The 21330-nt window shown below is 42.2% G+C and overlaps 1 protein-coding gene across 3 annotated transcripts in view; it reads left to right on the forward strand.

Annotated features, from left to right (window-relative positions):
* ANXA11 (annexin A11) overlaps window positions 1-21330 on the forward strand; it is a 56736-nt gene that overhangs the window by 5644 nt on the left and 29762 nt on the right. The window contains exon 1 of one of the 3 annotated variants that reach the window (XM_077821130.1): window positions 10698-10803. The exons of the other annotated variants lie outside the window; for them this stretch is intronic. Within the exon in view, the coding sequence (XP_077677256.1) occupies window positions 10711-10803 (93 nt within the window). The 5' untranslated portion in view covers window positions 10698-10710. Of the gene's footprint in view, window positions 1-10697; window positions 10804-21330 lie in introns of those variants that run through there. 3 annotated transcript variants of the gene reach the window in all.

Consider the following 21330-nt stretch of genomic DNA (forward strand, 5'->3'; position numbering starts at 1 on the left):
GATTATTTTTTAGTTAATTGCAGGAGTTAACTGCGATTAAGCGACAGCCCTACTTATAACATGGGATACAGATATTATGACATGAATGCATGCAGCAATTTACAAGCATTTCATAACATTTGAACACTAAACATTTGCTTAGAATTCTAATACCTATTTTAATAATACTAACACACAGGTGAGTCAGATGGATTCCAGCTATGTATTTCAGTGTTCATTTGAGAGATGGGGACCTTGGTATGAGCTACCTGGTCTGCCAGCATCATGGTGTCAAAACTATCTAAACCCTATCCAGAGATGTGGTTTCAAAAAAATCATTTTAAGTTGTCAAAGCAGCTCTGTATGTAATATTTAAGGGGAAGCCAGTGTAATGACTGTGTTAGAAAAATAGTTGGGGAAAAGCAGAGTTAGCATAAGAATCCACGCAGCGATTCTTTGCCTGAGCTCAAGCCTACAGAATATTTTATGTACTAGTTCATAAATCAGCAAGTTACTGTAAATGCAGCCTCTAAAGGACCATTTACCATCTGGTAGCATGGGAAAGAGGCAGCATGGGATGAAAAGTAATTATGATCCAGAGATGGCAAGAGAAAAGTTCTGGTCAGAATACAGATATGACCAAAGATGTTGGCCAGATGCGACAGTAGCTGTGATATTAACAGGGCTGCTGACTCTAAAGGCAAGGCCCCATGTACTCTTTTTAGTATGACTCCTTGGTGCTGCATATAGGAAATCCTGTGTCCGTGCCAGGTAAATTCATAGCTGTAGACTTATCCTGAATTAAATCTGAAAGTGAGTAATACAACCAGTGCTCTTTCCCTTCTGTTATTTATTTTCATATCAAATCACATCAATTTTACACTATTCCTAGACCTTCATTTCTCACTGAGTCACTTTATACACCCAATGTAACGCTATGCGTTGTGGGGGCTTAACTGTGTTGTATAGCTATATGGGGAAAAGATGAAGTCTTGACCACTGGTTAGGGGACACCTTAGGCTTTGGACACCTCGAAAGGCAACTTGGGCTTGTAAAATAAGCATAAAAGTTAGATCTTAAGGTAAGAAAAGAAGCAGTTTAAACGTCTTGTCGCTTATATTTCAGAGTTAATGTCCCTGTAACAAGTGAGGGTAGTAGTTTGCCCCTCTTTCAGTTATTGCTCTAAGCTGTTTGCAGACAGAATATACTGGGAAGGTTTTTCAGCACAACCATAAGCACTAGAAATGTAGTTTTTAAAAAATTTAAATTTAGGCGGTGGAGCAGAACCCTGTGGCAAATCTGGAGGCAAAGGAGTCACTTAGTAGTTCATGGATCAGGCTCCGTGTTTGTCACGGAAGTCACAGATTCCGTGACTTCTGCAGCAGCCCCATGCGGCTGGCCCAGGAGCCACCTGAGCAGCCCCGGCAGTACCGGGGTCAGTTGCACTGGCTGCTGCTGGGGCAGTCTCCGGGGGCTTCCTGCGCCCCAGCAGCAGGAGTTTGGATGTGGGGGGGCTCAGGCCTTGGGGTTGGGGCTGCTGCTTACCGGGGGCGGGAGGCTCCCCTCCCTCAGCTCCCCTAGCTCTGCGTGCTGCCTCTGCCGGCAGCCAAGCCCTGCCCCCGCAGTTCCCACTGCCCGCAGCTCCCAGCCGATGGGAGCTGAAGAACCAGGGCTTGGAGCGGAGCGGAGGCAGCACGTGGAGCTAGGGAGCTGGGTAAGGAGCAAGGTTCAGCCCCCCCGCCCATGCCCAACCCATCCCAAGCACCTGCGCTCTCCCCTGCTCCTATCCCGGGCAGCGACTCCCCACCCTGCACCTGTGCCCCCCTCCCCAGGACCTGCAGCATCCCCCCCACCCCGAGCCATGACTCGCCCCCTCTTCCTTTTCCCCCCACCCCCTACAGTTTTAGTCGGGTATTTTTAGTAAGTCTTGGATAGGTCATGGGCTCATGAATTTTTCCATGACTTTTAATAAAAATACCCGTGGCTAAAATGTAGCCTTATTCATGGGGCCTACCTAGAGGCAGTGTCACCACAAATATGCAAGGAGGTCACCTGCAATAAACTCAGCTTTGTCACTGCTCAGCTGAAGCAAACGATTTAACATCTGGCTCTGGACTTGCGGGAGACACAATAGCACAGAGAGAACCTGTGAAAGAGAATATTGGAACTCCGTGTCATCAGAATAACAATGATGATTCAAATGTACTGGCAAATATCTGAAGTTTGATACTAAAACACCAGGGTTTTCAAAACCGAGCCTGCTCGATTTTCTACAATATACAGAAATTATATAGGGATAGAATGCACAGGTAGAACTAATAAGTAGTGTACTGATGCTTAGGTGATTGCCTTCACACACCTTTTATAATGAATAGCGTTGATGGAGGTAGTCCTTTTTAATTATGGTAAAACACCGCTATTGGCCCCAGCGTCTCAGCAAAATGGTTGGCTGTTGACCTGAACAACAGAGACCTTATGGTATTTTTCAGCTTCTGATATTATGCAAATATTGTATTTCCCTTCTGGCAGCTGCCAGGGTGAAATATCCTGTCGTGCTCCAGGTATATAAGTAGTGAAAAGGTCAGCAGTAAATATTTACAATGTATTGCTTCCAGTCTTAATTCTGGATTCTGCCCTTTGATTTTTATAAAGCTTCCTCTGACCATTGATTTTTATAAAGCTTCCTCTGACCATTGATACAGAGCTAGTTCTGTCAACAATTTATCTGCCTTTTAAAAGGGAGGAATCACATGTGATTTGGGTATCCAAGCAGTAGATATTTGCTGCAAGCTGTGAAGCTGGTCTCTGGTGCATCTACCCTAAGAGAATTTGCATCCATGTTACTGCAGAAGCCAGCTGTGTGGCAGCTGCACTAGTGCTAAACAATTGGTGTAGCTGGGGCTCAGGTATTATGTCATGACAACTTGGTCTGAACAGGCTTTTGTTTCATGGTGGTAAAAATACTAGAGCCCTGTCTACACCAGTGTCTATCTAGAGCTGGGCAAAAATGTTTAGACAAATAGTTTTAGACTGAAAAATGCAGTCCCAGTGGATCTGAAAGTGCACTGATTTTTTTTTCTTTTTAATACAACAGAGGTAGTGGCGTGTTGGTGTTAGCCCAGTGGTTGGGAGTTCTTGCTTGGGGTCTGGTAGACCCAGGTTTGAATCTCCCACTGTGGAACAGACCCCAAATAGACTTTTTTTGATTCCTTTAAAAAATTCCAATACGTTCAGATTTAGTCTTAGAATATCATGGTTGGAAGGGACCTCAGGATGTCATCTAGTCCAACCCCCTGCTCAAAAGCAGGACCAATCCCCAATTAAATCATCCCAGCCAGGGCTTTGTCAAGCCTGACCTTAAAAACTTCTAAGGAAGGAGATTCCACCACCTCCCTAGGCAACGCATTCCAGTGTTTCACCACCCTCCTAGTGAAAAAGTTTTTCCTAATATCCAACCTAAACCTCCCCCACTGCAACTTGAGACCATTACTCCTTGTCCTGTCCTCTTCCACCACTGAGAATAGTCTAGAACCATCCTCTCTGGAACCACCTCTCAGGTAGTTGAAAGCAGCTATCAAATCCCCCCTCATTCTTCTCTTCTGCAGACTAAACAATCCCAGTTCCCTCAGCCTCTCCTCATAAGTCATGTGTTCCAGACCCCTAATCATTTTTGTTGCCCTTCGCTGGACTCTCTCCAATTTATCCACATCCTTCTTGTAGTGTGGGGCCCAAAACTGGACACAGTACTCCAGTAAATTCGTTAGTCTCTAAGGTGCCACAAGTACTCCTTTTCTTTTTGCGAATACAGACTAACACGGCTGTTACTCTGAAGTACTCCAGATGAGGCCTCACCAATGTCGAATAGAGGGGGACGATCACATCCCTCGATCTGCTCGCTAGGCCCCTACTTATACATCCCAAAATGCCATTGGCCTTCTTGGCAACAAGGGCACACTGCTGACTCATATCCAGCTTCTCGTCCACTGTCACCCCTAGGTCCTTTTCTGCAGAACTGCTGCCTAGCCATTCAGTCCCTAGTCTGTAGCTGTGCATTGGGTTCTTCTGTCCTAAGTGCAGGACCCTGCACTTATCCTTATTGAACCTCATCAGATTTCTTTTGGCCCAATCCTCCAATTTGTCTAGGTCCCTCTGTATCCTATCCCTGCCCTCCAGCGTATCTACCACTTCTCCCAGTTTAGTATCATCCGCAAATTTGCTGAGAGCGCAATCCACACCATCCTCCAAATCATTTATGAAGATATTGAACAAAACCGGCCCCAGGACCGACCCCTGGGACACTCCACTTGACACCGGCTGCCATCTAGACATGGAGCCATTGATCACTACCCGTTGAGCCCGACAATCTAGCCAACTTTCTACCCACCTTATAGTGCATTCATCCAGCCCATACCTCTTTAACTTGCTGACAAGAATACTGTGGGAGACCGTGTCAAAAGCTTTGCTAAAGTCAAGAAACAATACATCCACTGCTTTCCCTTCATCCACAGAACCAGTAATCTCATCATAGAAGGCGATTAGATTAGTCAGGCATGACCTTCCCTTGGTGAATCCATGCTGACTGTTCCTGATCACTTTCCTCTCTTGTAAGTGCTTCAGGATTGATTCTTTGAGGACCTGCTCCATGATTTTTCCAGGGACTGAAGTGAGGCTGACTGGCCTGTAGTTCCCAGGATCCTCCTTCTTCCCTTAAAGATTGGCACTACATTAGCCTTTTTCCAGTCATCCGGGACTTCCCCCGTTCGCCACGCGTTTTCAAAGATAATGGCCAATGGCTCTGCAATCACAGCCGCCAATTCCTTCAGCACTCTCGGATGCAACTCGTCCGGCCCCATGGACTTGTGCACGTCCAGCTTTTCTAAATAGGCCCTAACCACCTCTATCTCCACAGAGGGCTGGCCATCTATTCCCCATGTTGTGATGCCCAGCACAGCAGTCTGGGAGCTGACCTTGTTAGTGAAGACAGAGGCAAAAAAAGCATTGAGTACATTAGCTTTTTCCACATCCTCTGTCACTAGGTTGCCTCCCTCATTCATTAAGGGGCCCACACTTTCCTTGGCTTTCTTCTTGTTGCCAACATACCTGAAGAAACCCTTCTTGTTACTCTTAACATCTCTCGCTAGCTGCAGCTCCAGGTGCGATTTGGCCCTCCTGATTTCATTCCTACATGCCCGAGCAATATTTTTATACTCTTTCCTGGTCATATGTCCAAGCTTCCACTTCTTGTAAGCTTCTTTTTTATGTTTAAGATCCGCTAGGATTTCACCGTTAAGCCAAGCTGGTCGCCTGCCATATTTACTATTCTTTCGACACATCGGGATGGTTTGTCCCTGTAACCTCAACAGGGATTCCTTGAAATACAGCCAGCTCTCCTGGACTCCCTTCCCCTTCATCCCTCAGGGGATCCTACCCATCTGTTCCCTGAGGGAGTTGAAGTCTGCTTTCCTGAAGTCCAGGGTCCGTATCCTGCTGCTTACCTTTCTTCCCTGTGTCAGGATCTTGAACTCAACCAACTCATGGTCACTGCCTCCCAGATTCCCATCCACTTTTGCTTCCCCTACTAATTCTTCCCGGTTTGTGAGTAGCAGGTCAAGAAAAGCTCCCCCCCCTAGTTGGCTCTTCTAGCACTTGCACCAGGAAATCGTCCCCTACGCTTTCCAAAAGCTTCCTGGATTGTCTATGCACCGCTGTATTGCTCTCCCAGCGGATATCAGGATCATTAAAGTCACCCATGAGAACCAGGGCGTGCGATCCAGTAGCTTCTGCGAGCTGCCGGAAGACAGCCTCATCCACCTCATCCCCCTGGTCCGGTGGTCCATAGCAGACTCCCACCACTACATCACTCTTGTTGCTCACACTTTTTAACTTAATCCAGAGACACTCAGGTTTTTCTGCAGTTTCGTACTGGAGCTCTGAGCAGTCATACTGCTCCCTTACATACAGTGCTACTCCTAGTCTTCTCAGCTAGGCATTGGATTGTGATACCACATTCTCTCACTGAAGCCACTGAACAGCCAAGGAAGATGGTCCTTGGATACAAAGTCCAGATCCAACTTCCTTAAAGTTCAAGGGAGTTTTGAGGCAGTTTTAGATGGTTCCATTAGAGCAGTGGTGGGCAACCTGCGGCCCATGGGCCACACGCAGCCCATCAGGGTAATCTGCTGGCGGGCCGTGAGACAGTTTGCGTAATTTTGCATGGCCGCCTGCAGCTGCCAGTGGCCGCAGTTCGCTGTTTCCGGCCAATGGGAGCTGCGGGAAGCAGGTTTTAGTTTGGGCTGATCTTTAATAGCATTGTTCAGCCTGCCCTGTGTTTATAAAGGGACACTTCCAACCTGAAAATCACATTTTGTCTGAAAATATTGTACCTGGGATAGTTACAAGTAGCAAGTTATCCGCTACCTTTGACAGAACTTTGGATATCATCAGACTGGACCCCTGTAAAGTCAGCCAGTTTCTCCATTGCTGAAAAGACTCTTAAAATTGATGGAACAATTTCTTTCTCTCTCTTTCTCTTTCTTTCAATACTAATGTTAAAAATCTGGAGATTATATAGAAAGGAGACTGTCTCAGAAATGGAATGTTTAGGCTTAAAAGGATTGTATTGGTAAATGTCAGTAAATGTTGATTTCACCACATACACACAAACTAACAATGTTTACAGATAGCGAAGTAAGAAAAATGCGGCTTCGGAGCTTGATAGGGTCAAAATCCAATAATTTAGACTTTGGCGCTTTACAAATGGACGAGCAAATGGATTGTGAAAACAGAATCTGACTTAAGCAGATCTATATTCTGGCATGTGATGTTGACAATTTGTGTTTTAACGGTTAATAAAACTTTAACTTTTTGAATCTTAATGTCTGTCATTAAATAGTTGTCCCAGGCATAATTTCATACAACTGTTAAAATTTAAATTGATAAAAAAGTTTAAAAATAAACATCAATATCTGTTAAAATTATTTTAAAAAATTGAATTCTGCCAAGTGTTTTTATGTTAAAGACGTAAATTGACCGTGTTCTTTTCAAAATTGTTTTGTTGATTCAACATGTGCTGGGGTTGAGATGGGGTTTAGTGTAGACCCTAGCTACAGCAGCAGGAGGGGTTCTCCAGTCGGTGTAAGTAATCTACTTCCCCAAGAGGCTGTAACTAAGTTGACGGAAGAAAACAGTGTAGTGCTGTCTACAGTGGGGATTTTTTCTCACCCCTGAGTGATGTAGTTAAGCTGACCTAATTTTCTAGTGTAGACAAAGCGTTACTTTCTTTTAACTACCCTTTGACAGTTTTAGTAAAATTTTAATTACTGTGGAACGCATGGATTTTTGATTTAAATACAGTTAACATGGTCCCTGTGAGGAATTAGTTGAGGCACAGCACTAACTTTTTGCCGTCATTAATGAACAAAGCACATTGTCGAAGTATGACTACTGGATACAGTACTTTGCATATTGACTTCCTGGACAATTCAGCACCTGAGGGAGTTAAGTATGTAGTGAATGTTGTTATACTAGTCTCCATTAAAAACAAACTGTTGACTGATTTTTAACTGTGCTTTGAGCATGGTCTTGCCAAATCTAGCTAGCTTCTTACAGAGCATATATATTCATATATCTATACTGCATAGGTTTCACAAATACAGCTTCAAAGGTCTCTTCCAGCCAGTAGTTTTCAACCAGGGCTAAGCAGAGGTCTTCCAGGGGGCACACCAACTCATCTAGGAATTTGCCTAATTTTATAAGAGGCTACATAAAAAGCAGTAGCGAAGTCAATATAAACTAAAATTCATACAGACTTTTTTATACTACTTTGTATACTATACAGTGAAATATAAGTACAATATTTGTATTCCAGTTTATTTTATAATTTATGTGGTAAAATGAGTAAGGAAGCGATTTTTCAGTAATAGTGTGCTGTGACACTTTTTTTGTAGTTTTTTTGTCTGATTTTTTTGTAAGCAAGTAAAATTTTTAAGTGAGGTGGAACTTGAGGGTACACAAGACAAATCAGACTCCTGAAAAGGGTACAGTAGTCTGGAAAGATTGAGAGCCACTGGGGTTTTCCATCCTAGTGTGTATGAGACTGTCTCCTTAAGAGCTAGGTATTGTTGTTGTTGTTTTCCCCTTCTTTTGCAGTCTCTGGAACAGAAATGCAAGTATTTGCAATAGAGGTTTCGAAAGACTTCTGTATTTCTTTTTTTTTATTTCCCCGAGCTAGGTGGAGAGAATGCCTGAACCCTTAGGCCATAGAGGGTGGCTGCTACATTCTCTAAGGCCCAACCTTATAAACTGTAAACAAGGCGTTGGTTTGTAATACAAATTGCTATCATGGTTAGGAATGTCTGTTTTCTTTTTTTAGACAACTTAAATATGACTGCTTTTTCCTGTGTTTGTGTTTTCATACCAAAGAAAAGGGCAAGGTTATTTTAGTACTGTTTGACTCTTTGAAAAAACCTACTCAGAGTAATTAAGACAAAAAGGCTAAATATTAAAGGCTGAAATTTTGCAAGGTTTGGGCTGTGTTGGACATATGCCCTTTTAAAATAGAATATTCTAAACCTCTGAGGAGTAATTGAACTCTGAAGAACATCCATGATATTTTTATGGAGGCTTTTTTATCTATTCTTCAAATGACGACTGTATAGAAAATATTAGGATTAAATCATAACAGTTCAATTGAATCATCTATTCCAAGAGCTCATAGACCTAATTTGATGTCAGTTGAAGATGTTTTCTTTATACAAACATCTTGTTCTTACAGTGCATCTCAAAGCAAGAGTAATAATGAGTGTATAGTAAAAAAAACATTTTGGACCATGAAAGTACAAGAAGCATTGCAAAATGAACTACCGAGGTGCTACAAAAGGAAAATGATCAGTCAGGGCTTCTTGTCAACTAATTCCATTTCTGTTTATGTTTTGACACTGGGTGGGGAAGTTAGAAGCTTGTACAGACACTGTTAAAGGCTTTGGTCTTTGTTGTCCCCCAGTAGGTATTTAGAGACTTTTTAATAAACCAAGAGCTTGTCTACATGGTGCTATAGTCTGTACTTGAAGAGTATACATTTTAGGGCACTCCAATGTGTTGCTCAATAGCTGGCTCTCGTGGACTATGCTGGTATTCATTAAAAGTTCCCTAATGCGCATTAATGTAATCTCCCAAATCCGCAGGGGCTGAACTCCCAAAGAGCACAGAACTGAATGATTGGGAAACAAATGTTCAGCTGCATAATAATGATACAAATAGCACAGGATTTTTGGAGTTAAAAGCTGGACTTTTCTGTGGATATAGCAATCGAGCTGATGATGATTGGCTGCTCCATATCATGCTATTTAATATATTATCCCTTTCCCTACTAATCTGGAATCTTAATGCAAAGTTCTCCTTTAAAAATAAGCATACAGATGTTTTCTTTCCTTTGCCTGTGACTTCCTCTGACTTAATGCTGGTGAATGGTGCTAGAGACCATGGTCCTGCAAATGTCCCAGAATGTGCAGTGGCATAGGTGCAGACGTTTTTGTGTTGCTCCTCTGTCATACCGCTAGGCTGATTTGGAGGAACGACATCCACGGCTGAAAACCAGTTCAGGCTACAAGCTCATTCAGTCCTTGGCCTTTCCTGAAAATGTGGGTGTCCCGGTGGCATGATGATGTTGAGAACATGGGCTTACCCTGCCCATTTATTTCACATAGATTGCCAAACAGCCATCGAATTACAACTTTCAGTCACTAGCAACCAACTGTGCTAACATAGTTGGGACCTACTGTGAATCATTTTTAAAGAGTCTTAGTGTGGAGCTGCTGAATTGCTCATTTCATCAAATCAGCCTTTGAAACTCCACAGTAGTCCCATTGAGGTCTCGCTTGAACATATCGTGCATTTTTTCCCAGCCACGTGGTGACTCACAAGGTATAGATAGTAATTCAGAAGAATAGTGATTTGTCAAGTCTCATGTGGGAAATGCAGAATTCTCAATAACCACCGGTAAAAGAAACCTTTGCTACTTCAAGGACATAGAATAGAAAGGCAACAGTTTGTTACCATCTTAAATATGGTAGAACTCTTTTCTTTCTTTTGTCTGTCTCTTTATCACCACGCTGGATGGTGATATACTTGATTCAGTTGTAACAACTGAAGACTGAGAGTAGAACTCCAGTAATTTCACACCCTACTCTTTCAAAATAACATGGTACCTTCTCTAGCTTTACTCAAGTCCCAAGGCAATTCCAGCAGATCGGGGGGGCTCCTGAAGACCATTTTCTGTCCCCCCACACCATGCTGATTAAAACAGAGAGGAGCAGCAGACCCAAAGAGTGTGGGGCAAAGGTAGAAGGCAGCATCCAGGCTGTGGCTATGGCTAAGGAGATCTTAAGCAAGAATTGTTGGGGGGGGAGGGGGGGTAGTGGCTGTAGCAGTGGTGCTGGAGAGGATCCTGAAGCAGTTGCTGGGGGAAGGAAGGGTTTGAAATCACTCCTGTTAGTGGCAGCAGTTGGTGGTCGATCTGATTCAACTCTAGTATGAGGCAGAAGGAACTGCCTAGCCACAGTCACTGGGGCTCTAGAGTAGCCCCTGGTAAGGAGTGCAGCTAGCAAGTAAGAGTACTAGAGGGAAATCTGACCATGCTTCCTCTGCTTTCAGTGAGGGACAGAAATGTCAGTAGGCCTCCTCCGGGGATGTAGGCTGGTGTACAGCTCCAGAAACTGGATCTGGGGCAGCCACATGTCTCACCATTCATGGATGCTCACTGCTTATGTCTTCTGGAGAAGGACTGATGAGCAAGTTTGCCTCTCTTATGGGGTCCCTTCCAAACAGGTGGGTGCCTGTTTCACCACAGATTTCTTATGGATTGTAAGCCCTGCTCTTTTTAGGCCTGTGTTCTTCATGGAACTGGTGAGATGGTTTAATTGGGATCATTTCCTGCTTGGGAAAGTATTTTGCTTCACTGAGCCTGGTTTCTGTGTGTGTGTCCCCCTTAATGTAGGGAGAGTTTTTAAATGGCCTGAATCAATACAAGAATAAAAAGCCAATAACTTGTTACATGACATTATACTGCTATTGCACAGGTCATATCTTTGGCTGTTGCAGGCCTGACTCGCTCCTGCTAATGGTAGATTCAAGCTGTTTGGGGTTTTACATGGAACAGAATGCATTTTAAAAAAAATCAATGGGAAAGTGCTGTCCTATCTTATACTGGCCTTGCTTTGACACTGAAAGTAGCTGTTCCCATAGCTGTCAGTTTACTTTACAAAACGCCATCTCCTTTTCTTGTCCTGTCACTTAAACAAGACATAGCACAACAGGAATTGGTTCACTAATTGGGAATTGGTTCACACCCTCATGTAAATCCCCATGGTGGAAGGGCTATGAGTTATGGGTGTCATCCTGCATAACACATCCATAACTTTGTGGATGAAGTTACATATGTACATTAAAGTTTGCAAGATTGAGGCTTAAGTGCATAGTGTTTTTAGTGATGACACCAAACTTGCCCTGGAATGCCTGCCTTTTATTATGTGGGTGTTCTTCAAGGGTAATTAGTCAACCACTGCACAGGCACAGCGGAACTACTTATGGGAGTATGGGATGCAGGGACCCAGTATTTGCAGGGGTCAAAATTATGTCTTGCTTAGATTGTGGTTGTCTTTTTACCTTATGACTTATTTGGTGTGTTTTATCTCAGACACTTTCTGGAAACATGAATACAGAATAGCCAGATGGAATCTCCTATGCTGCATGGTGTCTGTCTGAACCCATTGTGACCCTAAGAACCCTGCAATGCCTACTGGCGAAGGGTTCACTCTTCTGTAACAGCAACTCCTAATGTGCTGCTTTCATAGTATTTGTCTAAAAAAGGGTTGTGGGGGCCTGGGAGGTGACTAATAAATGTTTGTCCTACCGATACTCATAATCATTTTGAGATGTACGCATGATGATTTTAAGGAGTTACGTATAGGTGCAAAAATGTGTCTTAGAGTCTGTGTCCCAGGCAGATTTGTCAAACAAGTTTTGTCAGACAAAGGGATGTAGACTCTCCAGTCTCCCTATGTTTATGTCTAAATCAAGCACTGTAAGCCAACACAATGGAAACCCATTTTGCATACGGAACTGACTGGGGGATGTGAAATCAACAGTAAAGAGCACACTGGAGAACAAAACATTGGTGTGTGGGGGGGTATACTTGAAAGGTTTACTGCATTGTAACTGGGGGACTCGGTTATCCTGCACCTTGGGAGTAACTGATCAGTGCAATTACATTCATGAAAACGGGATCCCAACTTGTCCTGGTTGGAAATGCTGCGAAAAAGCTTTGGGTGAGACAAGACTGCTTTTAGACAGATGGTTTGCCTGTAAAAGGTAAGCTGAGACTTTAAGCAGCATGTTATACCTTCTTGTTTTCTATGTAACCATTTCTGTTCCCACTTGTTGCCTTGCTTACTGTCTCTTAGATCTTAATCTTTAATAATAAACTTACAATTGTTTTCACTATAAATATATCTCAGTGCTGTGAAGTTATCAAGGACCTGATTCTGAATTGTACCAGTCTAGCTGTGTGCATACTAGTCTTTTGGGGCCTGCAAACCTGTTAATTTCTGTGAGTGTCCAGTGACAGAGATGTGTCAAGGGGGTTGGTGGGTTGGTATATGCCTATTGCTTGTCTGCACAGAGAGAGCAAGGCTTGCGGAGACCTGGAAGACAGTGCTTATTATGGCTAGAGGCTGTTAGTCTCAGGCAGCTCATAAACAAGAGATTAACGCTAACAGGAGGTGGTGATGACATGCCTCACATGAGGCCCTGACCCCCTCAGGAGCATAAGCATATTTCACCCAGCTCACAGCAGTATGATATTAAAAGTAACTTTGCAGTCACCCTACTTCTTAGTGTGCAAACTGTATACATTTTGGTTTGGCCTTTAAGAGATTGCTACCTATCCTTACTGACTCTTACAGTGTGACACCACTTGAAAACCTGTGTACATTAAAAGTTGTCTGGAATGTGGTCATTTTTGAGCAAGAAAGATAAAATCTTGTGGTCTTCTGGTGGCTTAAAGAAGGCAGGAGTAATTTACTGTAGCATCATGATGGGTGCACTTTGGTTTAAGTGCTGTAGTACACAGAGTCTAAAATCTAATCTAAGATGGTTCAGTGAGATCCTCTCTGTTTTCAGAGTTGCTGGCATGCTGAAGATCTATACTGATAGCAAAGAGGATTGTTTTCTGTTTTTGTTTCTGTTTTTTCTGGTAATCCTGCAGACTGAAAGCAGAGAAGGAGCAGAGTTGCAGCTGTTTGGCCAATGTTATCCATGCTTTCCAATGTATATTGACTTTTTTTTTTTTTTTTTTTTTTTTACCCCCTTATTCTTAGGTATAGTCTTTGAGTGTGCCATTGGATGCACAAGTTTAAGCCAGTATTTCCCCAAACAAGGATGTCAGAAAACATTTGGCTGAGAGAAACAACCTTTGGAAACCAATCAATGTAGAACTTCACTTAAGGGGAAGGGAGGAAAGTTCTTTTTCTGAGCAGATAAAGGATGATCAGATACTACATGTGCAGTTGTGGGAAACACCCTATAAAGGGATACAGTCCTGACCCCAGCTTAACAAATGTCCCCTGAACAGGAAAATACCTTCACTTTAGACAAAGGGCTTAGTGTGTCAGTAATTCAAGTCCCTGTGGAGTTGATAATCTGTAGGGGGACTCTGCTGCAGTGTCCACGTTACGTAGGAATGAATTAGCGTATTTCTCCCTAGATTGTCCTCGATTTTACCATGTGGCACCTTTCTCCTGGTTCCCAAATCTTGCACCACTGTTTTTTCCCCACGACCTCCATTTGGCTCCTGCATTAACTTTTGACTACCTGATCCTACAAAGGCTTAAGCATTTGCCTAGTAGCTCTTTTCCACCACTGAGACCCCATATTCAGGTGTGTGAGGAAAAGAGCCCCATATCCATGGAGGTGGGGGGAGGGCAAGAGAGGAGGATTAGTGTTTCACATGAAGTGTATTTTTGTCCAGTGATATCAAGATTGTTTTACCTCCTTACCTTCCTAAGCCAGACCACCAGTCTAGCCTTCTTCTCACTCTCACATATGGCTCTCTTCTGTCATGGCAATAATGCTCTTCTAATTATCTTTCCCCTATGAAGTCCCTCTCTGATATCCAAATAATAAAGTTGCACTACATTCAGGTAACGTGTGGGCTAGTTAGTGTTCCTGTGAACTAATGTTCCTGTTAGATTGCAGGATCTGAAAACATCTGCTTTAATGTGAGCTTCGTTTGTTTTCCTGTTTGAATGTTTTTGTTTCACAAAATTGTTTTATCTCACACACTGTGCAGGACTTTATGGCACTAAATGTATCCTTAGTTACTTAGTGTTAATGACTAAGTTTTTCTAACAGTTTGAGGTCTGTTTAACGGTACTCATGACAACTGTCAAAATTCCTGAAAACTATTGTGTGAAATCAGTGGATTGCTTTCAGTTTTCCAGGCTGTGATGGTCACTACACAGTCTGTTGCAGGGAATCGTGACAATACTAGTGTATCTTGTCTGATTGCAGTTGAACTGAGTTGCTGTGTACAGGCTGAAGTGAAACAAAATGGCTTAAATAATTAATATCACTGAAAGTGAAAGTAAACAGGCTCTAAATACCAGAATCAAATATGCTGGGAAATGTCTGACACGAGTATTTTCTGAATAATGTGAAATTTGTAGTTATTGACTACAATACTAGTCAATACTACTAAGACTAGCTTTGCTTCTGATCCTACTGTGGTATGGTTCTGTATCACTGAAAATAAATACGAATTAAACAAATAACAGAACTCTGTAGTATGCTTTTGTTAACAGAGCTGCTTTATTGAGGAACCTTCATACTGAGCTGCTGTGTGGTGGAAACAGCGTTTTTCACCCTGCTTTGACCTTTTTTTGACCAGGGTTTGTAACTGCTGCTTCTGTGATTTTATTTTTTTCCCCCCAACAGCCAGGACAGAAAAAGTTGGGATGTTTTCCAAGAAAGTAGCATTATGGTGTGTTATAAAATTAGCAGACTTCAGTAATGTTTTTCTCCTAATTCTGCTCCAGAGGCAATTTCAACACACAGTTTAAAATGTGAGGGGTTTTTTAGGTGAATTCATTTTTTGTTTTCCTCATTTACCATCATCTCATGGGTTGTTGAAAGCACCTTTTGTGTAGGGAATCACAGGCTCAGTGAATAAGACTGTAGTCCTTTTTAAGGATGATTATACATGGTTCTCAGTAACATGTTTCTTGGATGGAAACCAGAAAGGTTCCCGAAGAGAAACCATGAATGGCACTTTCTGCACATGAGATAGGGCTTATGTCAAATCACAGATTGAGTCAATGTTTACACTTACTGCAATGGGTTCAAAATATTTTATTGAAGTAGGTCATATCTACAGTTTAAAATGGGGGAAGTCTAGACAAGTATTTGAAATTGTATAAAATAAACACACATACTTCCCATTATGGGGTGTGGGGGGGAGGGCTGTATTAAAGAACTCTAATCTGACATAATGATGAACATGACTTACATTCAGTGTAGGGTGACCAGATGGCAAGGGTGAAAAATCAGGACAAGGTGTGTGTTTGGGGGGGAGGGGGGGTGGTAATAAGTGTCTATGGAAGACAGAGTCCTGAATATTTGAGGCTGTCCCAATAATATTGGGACATCTGGTCACCCTAATTCAGTGTGTACCAGGACATATCTGACTTAATGATGAGAATAATTATATCTTATTCAGCCCTGGGTTTAATCACAGTTAACTGATAGGATGCTGAATGTGCCTTGTCCTCATCTACACTGACTGATAAATGAGTTCAGCATTATAGCCTAATTTGATTAAACATTGGTAAAGTGTGACAGAATTGGCACCACACTTGGATAGAATTTCTCAACAAGAGAGGAGCTGAGGCAGCATGGTTTTGAGAATTACGGTGCTAGGCTGGAGTCAGGAGATCTAGATTCTATTCCCAGTTTTGCCACTAACCTACTATGAGATTTTAGCCAGATCACTTCACCTGTGTGCATGTTTTCCCCTCCATCCTTTGTCTTGTCTTCTTTAAACTGCAAGGGCTCTGGGGCAGGCACTTCCTTACTATATATTTGGTACAGTACATAAAGGGGCCCCTGATCTTGGCTGGGGCCTTTACACGCTACTGTGATGCATATTATGCTAATTAGATTAAAAGGGGTCTTAGAACAAAAATAGACCATGACGTTCCTTCTCTCATGCTCCTGAGTCATGGCACCTATACAGTCTAACTCTGGGCATCCTATACAGTTTTGTGAAGCTTTTTCTTGCTGCCCTTTGTAACAAGCTTTCTGCCAGCATTACCAACTAATTCTCTAGTTGTGCAGTAAGCTGCCTTTTCTGTATAATTTTATTTACCTTTTTGCATTTTGGTCTTATGCATATTGTAAAACAAATGCTGTCTCATGATTTCCTCCCCCCCCACCACCACCACATTGGTTTATATGGGGGAGTTTACTGAAGAGTGAGCCCCTCATCAACTTCTCAAAAAAATGTTACCAGCTATGTCTCTTACAGATAGATCTGTTTGTTGAGTCGTAGGCACTTCCTGTTTTGTCCTGGATAGCTAAGGAGTCCTGTTTGAATTTTGGGTCAGGTAGTTTGTATTGCTATGGTAGAACCTTGTACAGCTTTTCAGAGTTTCAGGCTGTGTCCAAGGGCGAACGCTATGAAGGGATGTGGGATTGATCTCAGCGAGAGAGGATGGTGACTGTAGTTGTTTTTGTTCTGTTTTAACGATACTCCCTTTTTCTATTTTTATTTATGTGGGGTTTGGAAGGAATATCCAGCACTTCTGTGCTTTTCATCGGTGGCTTAAGGAAATGTAGATATTGCAACTCATGTGCCACATGCTCACTGTGTTTACACAATGGGGTGTATTCTAAATCCTGTTTCAACTGCTCAGGTTTAGAATGTTGAAATAGCTGGTTCCGGCACAATGAGTGTTGAAATGAGATACTTAAGCACTTTCTCCTCATTGGACATGTGTCACTCGCTGCATGCACCAGGCTGGGGAAATGTTAGGAAGAGGGGGACAGAGGGTTATGGCAGTTCAAGTAACCTGGAGAGGTGGCGAAATGTCTCAAGAAAAATTGACAGAGCAGGCAAGAAGCTGTGAACAAATCAGCTGTTGAGAGTGGGAAGTTTGGGTGCTGGCTGGTGGACGGGACTTGACTGAAATCAAAGTGATGTTGAAAAAAATCTATTCTAATAACACATGAATAATATATTTACCCAAAAGGATTAGAGGATTTTATGTAACATATTTTGCATATTGAGGATTCCTTGCCTTTCTAGTGGAAAATAGCATGTCTTGAGTAGTAGTCTTGCTTTTTGAGTCTCCTAAGGATGTTTCTAAATTTCTCTCTAACTTGACAACTCGGTCTATATGGGCTTTTTTTAAAAACAATTTTTAATTTAATTTCATCTTAATATTTAAAAGGTTCTGCTGGAAGATAGAATGGAAGGACAAGTTGTGATTGACTAACCTGTATGAAATTTGTTGTGGTGCCTCTGTAATCTGTTGTTAAGGTCTGGTCTGTTGTGTTCTCCCCTGCACGCGCACACACACATACACTTGATTTTATTTCTGGAGTTCTGTAATGAAAATAGTCCTGAGAGTTTCAGAATATCCTGCTGGCTCTGCATTTATTTTAAACCTGGAGGCGGTAACGTTGTATTTGGGTGCTGAAATAGTTTGGCTGTGAAAAATATAAACTGAGCGAAACAGCATTCAAGGATGGGTATCTGGATCAATAGGGTTTGCTGGAGCAGGGCCAGTGTTTTGGCTGGTTTTTGTTTTTTTTAAACTTAAAAGGAAGTACCATCAGTCTTAATCCACCAAGTGCGTATCTATACCCAGGTTTCCTTAACAAGAGTTTCTCCCTTTTGTTGTGCTTTGTAAGAAGCTGTGCTATATTGTACTACACAGTACTAATAAATAGAACTTGCTTAATGAGGAAATAGTATAGGCTTTTAAAAAATATTGTATTTTCTCAGGTTCATGCGTTTCAAAAGGCAGGGTTTACTTTATTGCCAGAAAACTCTGTATGTTAATAGGCCTGTTCCATTTTCCAAAGGTGAAGGGGGTGGGGAGGGAGAGAGAACAAAACAAAAAACTAGTGGCGTCGGTCTATAAAGACACTTGGAAAAGGTCAGATTTTATTGCGTAGAGCAAGTTAATATGTAATAAGGACTTGAGCTGCCAAACAATTTTCTCTTAATTTTTACATAACTTCTGTGGCTTTTCTCCTCCTCCCCCTCCCCCACCCCATACTTGGGCTAAACTGTCCTTTCAAGTACAAATAGCTGTAGTGGCATTACCAGCTGTAATGGCCAAACAAGCTTCCCAAGGCATTCTGCCCATACAGTATAGCTGATAGAAAGGAAGGGCTGTACACAGGTTCACTGCCTCTGCATTGAGAAAGTGTGACATGTAGTTTCCCATGCCTGCTTGGTGGTGATACCAAGCCCATGCTGGGGCAGGGCCTTGGCTACATCTCCAAATCAATTGAATGCTCATACTATAGGGGGAGTATCCTCAGTTGTTGACCTCTCTTTCTTCCTGTATGAATCCACAAGATGGGCAAGAAGGAAGAGGTCCTCTGTACCTTTTCCAGGCACAGGAAAAAACAGTTCTGCCTTCAGCCTAGGTTAGAAGTCTTAAATAATACTTTGCTTTGTAGGTGGTGCCATTATCACTGGGAATCAGAAAATCCTTTATATGGATGGCTCACAGGGTCTTTTAGTTTGGAACTAACTCCAGTAATGAACTATCCTTTGGGATAAGACAGTTTTGAAAAAGGCACTTGGATGTTTAGTATGATGTGGATTTGAGCCTCTTTTAATGAAGCTCAGCTTTCTTATGTTCCGTTACATTGTGGAGAGTTACAATGGCTTTCCAAGAAAAACAAACAAATCGCAGTGAATAACCTTCAGGCTGGAATGTTCTCTCTTTATATCCTGCAAAAGGGGGGACACACAGTTTTCACCATAACTTTACAGTATTTGTCTTAGCATTTCTTATCAGTAAAAATGGTGAAAAAAATTGGTGACTTATTGGACAATAGATGAGAGATTCTGAGCACCAGAGACCTTTTCCCAAGTTTGAGATTTTTATGCTCTGTTACTGCTAGCTCGCCAATGGAGCCAAATTCTGTCCTTGGATGCGCACATGGCACTCCCAGTAAAGTCAATGGGATCTATGGGTTAACATCGAAGTATGGAATTTGGTCCTTATTGCTCATTTAGTATGGGCTCTATGTGTATGGTTTTAGTCCTGATTTGATACTTTAAGTTTTTATATAATGTACTTGCTGATGAAATAAAAAATGGAGAATTTAACTTTTTATATTGTTTCCCCTGTTATAGCCATGTTGATCCCAGGATATTAGAGAGATGAGGTGAGTGAAGTAATATCTTTTATTGGACCAACTTCTGTTAGTGGAAGAGGTGGTTTTCAGGCTGGAAACTCTGTATAGCTCGAAAGCTTGTCTCTTTCACCAACAGAAGTTGGTCCAATAAAAGATATTACCTCACCCACCCTGTCTCTTTTTATTATTTTAAATCTTTTGTGGATCCACTTTTGAAACTTGTTTACCAGTATGAAAAGGACATTGTCGAGACCAGAGGTCAAAAATATGACCTCCCTGTTTTTCCTCATGTGTTAATGTTTTATAGTTAGTCTCAAAACAAATGCTTTAATGCCCGTATCCCCCCCAACACACACAGACAGACAGACAGACATCCCCCCCACCCCCATCATGGGTACTGGGAGGGGGAAATACTGCTAAGCAGAGCAATCTCAATTCCAGAGATCTGATTTTGATCTGATTTAAGATCTGATTGTGAGCAATAGAAATGGGAGAATGATAGGAAATATAAGGGCAGGGGGCTCTTGACTGTGTCCTTTACTATTAAATATTTCACACTGCTCCAGCACTTCTCTGGATTATGCCAAAACACTGAACAAATGTTGAGATAGGTGGTTGTTTATACTGGAAAAATTTGTTTGAAAATACGGCAATTTTGACTCATGGAGGTTTCCCTCCAATCATTGTCCCAGCTGGTCGGGGTGGGACTCATTCCTTCTGTGGGACTGGAAACTCCCTCAGATACAAAATTCCACTACAGCATCCTGTTGGTGGGGCCTGGTTTCCCTGTCCCTTCATCCCTTGCTACTTCCCACTTCAGATCAAGCTGGAAATGTATGCTCACAAGGCCACTGTTGGTATTGAGAGAGTCACGGTCACAGTGTCTGGAAACCAACTGATGCCTGAGGGGAGGCGAGAGAGGAGCACCTCAAGGATCAACTTGAAGCATACTGAAGTGGCTTCACTGGGCTTTGAATCAGTGAACCTTCTGGCTGAACGAAACTTCTTCCCTTCCCTGCCATTTTCAGTGTGCAGGGAAGGTTTCTTGTGTGGAAAATACCTGAGTTCTAAGGGAGGTGATGTTTTGTGGTCTTTCTCAACAGCATCTGCAGACTTGTGGAGGGGGTTTCCATAGGGCTCAAGGAGGAAGAATGTCACAATACTGTCGCACATCTCTGTTCCGTCATGAACACAGCCACCAATATAGTTTCCAGCTCTTCTTTGAATGTGTTCCCTGGGTGATTTGGCTTTGACCTCTCTTGCTATTGTTGCCTCCCAGGTTCATCAGCCTATGCTTCAGTTTGTGGTCCCTTAGGGCACAGAGCTAGATACACTTTTTGAGCCTAATTTGGATTCTACCAGTTTATAACTAGAACTGGTTAGAAAATGTTGTTGTTGTTGTTTTTCCCTCCTGCAGAAAATTTTGACTAAAATGAAGGGGAAAAAAATCCAAAAAAAATTTGGCAGAAAATTTTGACTTTACATAATTTAAAAAAAAGAGAGAGGAAAGAAGAAATTTTCACCTGAAAACCAAAAACTTTCACTCTTTCAATGAAAACTCAAAATTTTTATGGAAAGCTGGCACTGTCTACAACAAACTTTATTTAGTTGAAAACCCAATTTTGGTTTGAAAATTCTGACAAAAATTGCTTTTCCTACTAGCTCTGTTTATAACCTCAGCAGAGTCACTCCTGATTTATGCAGGTGTAAGCAAGATCATAATCTGTCCTTAAAATGATGATGAAGTTGCAGAATCCAAGCAAGGGTTGGGAAGTTTTACATGAGATGACTGCAGCTTACCTGGCTTGTAGAACAAATACAGCACTTCAGTAGCCGAACAAATACAGCACTTCAGTAGCCGAACAAATACAGCACTTCAGTAGCCGAACAAATACAGCACTTCAGTAGCCGAACAAATAC

Source organism: Eretmochelys imbricata, chromosome 7, assembly GCF_965152235.1.
Source record: "Eretmochelys imbricata isolate rEreImb1 chromosome 7, rEreImb1.hap1, whole genome shotgun sequence".
Lineage (NCBI taxonomy): Eukaryota > Metazoa > Chordata > Testudines > Cheloniidae > Eretmochelys > Eretmochelys imbricata.